At 37.1% G+C, this 4,045-nt stretch overlaps 1 protein-coding gene across 2 annotated transcripts; it reads left to right on the plus strand.

The window, feature by feature from the left end:
- The first annotated feature begins 1,757 nt into the window (after positions 1-1,757).
- On the plus strand, positions 1,758-3,708 carry gemin7 (gem (nuclear organelle) associated protein 7). Of its 2 annotated transcripts, none has more exons than XM_023407548.2 (2): positions 1,758-1,862; positions 2,584-3,708. In XM_023407548.2, exon 2 carries the CDS (start codon positions 2,604-2,606, stop codon positions 2,988-2,990), a length of 387 nt encoding a protein of 128 aa, XP_023263316.1. In that variant the 5' UTR covers positions 1,758-1,862; positions 2,584-2,603; the 3' UTR covers positions 2,991-3,708. The 2 variants fall into 2 exon arrangements, with proteins under 2 accessions (XP_023263316.1, XP_023263315.1); XM_023407547.2 differs by having other exon boundaries at positions 1,811-1,858.
- Positions 3,709-4,045: the final 337 nt, after the last annotated feature.

Below are 4,045 nucleotides of genomic sequence, written 5' to 3' on the forward strand. Positions count from 1 at the left end.
CTTTTGAAAAAAAAAGACGATTACATTAGGTGTCAATGAGAGTGAGACAGGTATTGCTGCCGGACTCGGCACACCCGTTTAAATTTTGTGCAGACCCTGCCTGTCAAAGTTACATTTTATGAATCCCAACAACTATGTCTACATTTTGAGAAAGAATTATTTGTCTCCTTTTTACGGTTTGGCCGTGAGCTCGAGTTAAAAATAAAAATAAAGGTTATTTTTTACTGCATTTTTTACTGCTTCACGCACTCTAGCCAACTGACGCTTTCACTCTAACTTTGAAGAAAAAGTGATTTGCACTCCTCCTTTGAGTGCTCACAGTGTGAAAAGTTTACATGTTATGTAAAAACAGTTCCTGTGTTTTTGAGAGAGCAGAAGTTTTCCTCCTTTTTATAGTTTGAATCACATTTCTACATGCAGGTATGAGAGAGCTGGGTGACTCAGAAAAAAGGTGAAATTTTGTAGCAAAAAGGTGAAATTTTGCGGGTTTTTAAAGAAAATTCCAATGCATTCCTAATGCATTATTTATTCCCAGTTTTTTGGGAATAACTTTGGGAAAAATTGGAATTTTAACACCAAAAATCATAGCACCTCTTTCGGGATCAAGACGCACAGAGCTGAGCACCCGTGGCACTAATTAGGGAATCTTCTGTGGAAGACAATATCAGTTGTGAGGACTTGGGATTTACTGATTTGTCCTTGTATGTATTTTCATTATGTTTTTTATTCAAGTTTATTTTGTCCAACAATAAAACAAGGAATAAAAACAAGGAATAAAACAAGGAATGTGAAGTCGTCACTATGGGCTTTGGGTAATTGTTATGGGCATTCATCACTATCACCATCACTATTTAGGTGTTTTTCCATTTAACATTACTAAACATATCACAGTTCAAGCTTATCAGTTGTGAGGATTTGGGATTTACTGATTTGTCCTTGTACGTATTTTCATTATGTTTTTTATTCAAGTTTATTTTGTCCAACAATAAAACAAGGAATGTGAAGTTTTCACTATGGGCTTTGGGTAATTGTCATGGGCATTCATCACTATTACAATAAATCAACCGATTAATCGAGCAAATAATCAGCATATTAATCAATAATGAAAATAATCATTAGTTGCAGCCTTATGTAAAATAATTAAAAATGATCTCCAACTCAGCCAGCTACAAAATTTAAATGTCTCTTACACATGAATGAGCTGTCACTTGATAATTTCAGTCAGTGTTCCTAATTATACTTTAATTATTTTACTGAAGGATAATTTTCAGTGGAGGACTTTAAGTTAGTTACAAAATTAGTTAGTTGGTTGGTTAGTTGTTCAGTTAGTTGGTTAGTTAGTGTGTCATGTACAAAGAAGTACCCAGCCCACATGGACTTACTAGAGAAAAAAAAGTGTTGCAGTGGTGGACATAACTTCTTACATTGCATTGTAAACAAAGACTGTTGTCTTCTATCCCATACCCTTCAAATAAAATTATCAACATAAAAGGTTAATCACCTCCAGAGACACAGCTCCAGTTTCTTATAGAAGAATTTGACTTAATACTGTAGCCCTTAGATAATCATATATCGGTCAATAATTCATATTAAATGGATTTTGTCTTCAGTCTCATCAAAATCACATAACAAACAAAGTCTCCCCTCTCCAACAACGACTTTTAGTTGTAATGTAGCAGCCTATTTTATACTGTGTGGTATTGTTACTTTTATGTAAGTAATCTATCCGTCCATCCGGTAGGTGTCGATAATGCACCTGTACACTGGTTTGCATCCGCCAATAAAACGAACGAAGAAGAAGACGAAGGAAACGACGTGGGGTGCATGCAGCTGCTAATGCTGCTAGCTTGTGGACAGAGTAGGTAGGTGTAAAATTGAGCTACAGGAGTTTGTTAAAGCAAGAGTGTCTTACTTTGATGAGACTCTGTGTTAGCCCCTCATGCGAGGAAGAAAAACGAGTTTTGTGGTTTTTATCGTGTTGTAGTTTATTTGGTCGGAGTTATCAGAGCAGTAGCAACGCGCTCTCAAAAAACAAGTCTTTTAATACACTAAAACCGTAGTTATCCTTGTTTTCTGATGCTGTTAAACGCCTGTGTAGCAGTTATGCAAGTTGACATTGTCGTGATAGGGTGCGTTAAGTTATTGTTTTTATATTAACCTGTGCCAGAAGTCGAGTTCATCAGTTACATCAGTATGTGCACATAGAGATATTTACAACACAAAGCCCAATCAACAGTTCTATATCAATCACTGCGATGTAATCAGATGCTTAACTTCCTGTACGGAAAGATCATATGATTATAGTGATGTAGGTAAACATTGTACATATCAAAGAAGGCTACAGCTTACTCGTCTTTTCAGGAGCACGTTTCAGGCTCTCTGTTTGTTGAATGATACGTTAACCATTTGTAATTGATAAATCAGTTTGCAGAAAATACAAAAGGCTTGTTTGAGGGTCTAATTTAAACTTAGTAGTTATCTGTGTGAATATATTCTAAATTGATGTGTTTAAAAAGGTACTTTTTTGGTCCGGTAGGCATATTACCTAGTTAGTGTTAATAATTTTTGTTTTCCTTTCACAAGTGTTGACAGAAAGACTCAGCATGGCGACACCTGTGTCTGTACTCCGCCTGCCCAAAGGACCGGACCCTAACAGCCGCGGATTTGACCCGAAATCACCACGTTTCATTGCTCTCTGTCGCACCTCCATCTCCACTTCAGCTGCCTCAGAAGACGACCCTGAGCAGCTGCAGAGAGAGCAGCATGCACGGTCTGTGCTGAGGGAGAGTTTTCTCCGGTGTCTGCTCTCTATGACCAACAAAAAAGTTGAATTTCATATGTATGAGAAGGTGAAGGTGGAGGCCACGTTTGGAGCGTCTGACATCGATGTGCTGAACTTTCAGGTGTCAGACTTGCACACTCCCATCGGGGTGCAGAAAGAGGCACTTATCAGGTGTCAGGATGTGATTTCATTTACTTTTAATGTATGAACACCTGAGGATTTTGTTTCCTGTCTAAACAGAACATGCCATCGTGGCATAAGAGGCACTTGGAAATCTCATTTGTTGTTTGCAAGTGGGATCTACTTTCTCATTCTGTGAGATTGTTTATAAAATCATATATTTTTGCAGATCGGTGTGGTTCTACATTGCTATTTATGTCCTGTCTGTATGTATGTGTTCATTACATCATGCTGATATGACTGAGCATTCAAAGATCCAACACTGACAAGCAGTCCCCCTTTTTCAACACAAGAGGGAGTCCTATCCCCATGTTTCAAGGTAGACATTAAAACCTGACATGAGAGCACTAGGATTGGATGATGCTATTGAGAGTCAGATATTGGATGATTTTGACAAAGTGTTGACCAAAATACTGGTAATGTGGTGATATTTTGCTGAGGATTACTAGTGCTTTCAGAAGGCTGTAGAACCAAATGGTAATGCAGCTTTAAAGACCAGGAAATCAAACAATCAAAGCAAAATTTCTAAAAATGTCTAGCATTGTATCACAATTTATAAGTGTCTTCCATTTCTGCCATACACCATGAGGCAAAAAGGAACATTTAACTTTTTTTTTGTAAACTATTTTTGTATTTGTCAATTTTGTATTTGGAAAAATGACTTTGTTTCAGGCATACTAGAGTTGTTTTTTTCAAACACCTGGAAAGATGTATGTCTCATAAAGACTGATGTTGCTAAATTCTTACTGGTGTAACTCTTGAGTTTTTAGTTCTATGCACTTCTTAGAGAGCGTTATCCTCTTTTCTCATAGAGTGTGCACTGTCAACAGTATAACCAGTGTAGTGTCTGTATTCCATCAAACTCAGCCAGGTTCACATTAGAGTTGCGACGATTAGTCGGTTAATCAATTAGTCAATAGACAGAAAATTTGTTGGGCATGTTTTGCTTTAAAAGTCATTCAAACAATTGATGGTTCCCTTCCTGGTCTTACATTATAATTGAATCACTTTGAGTTTTGGACGAGTTTGGGAAAAAAAGTGTGTTTATTTACGTATTGGTTAGAAGATGAGCAGCAGGATATT

This window comes from Seriola lalandi, unplaced genomic scaffold (assembly GCF_002814215.2).
Source record: "Seriola lalandi dorsalis isolate HSWRI2012SDOR001 ecotype SW California unplaced genomic scaffold, Sedor1 jcf7180002054338, whole genome shotgun sequence".
NCBI lineage: Eukaryota > Metazoa > Chordata > Actinopteri > Carangiformes > Carangidae > Seriola > Seriola lalandi.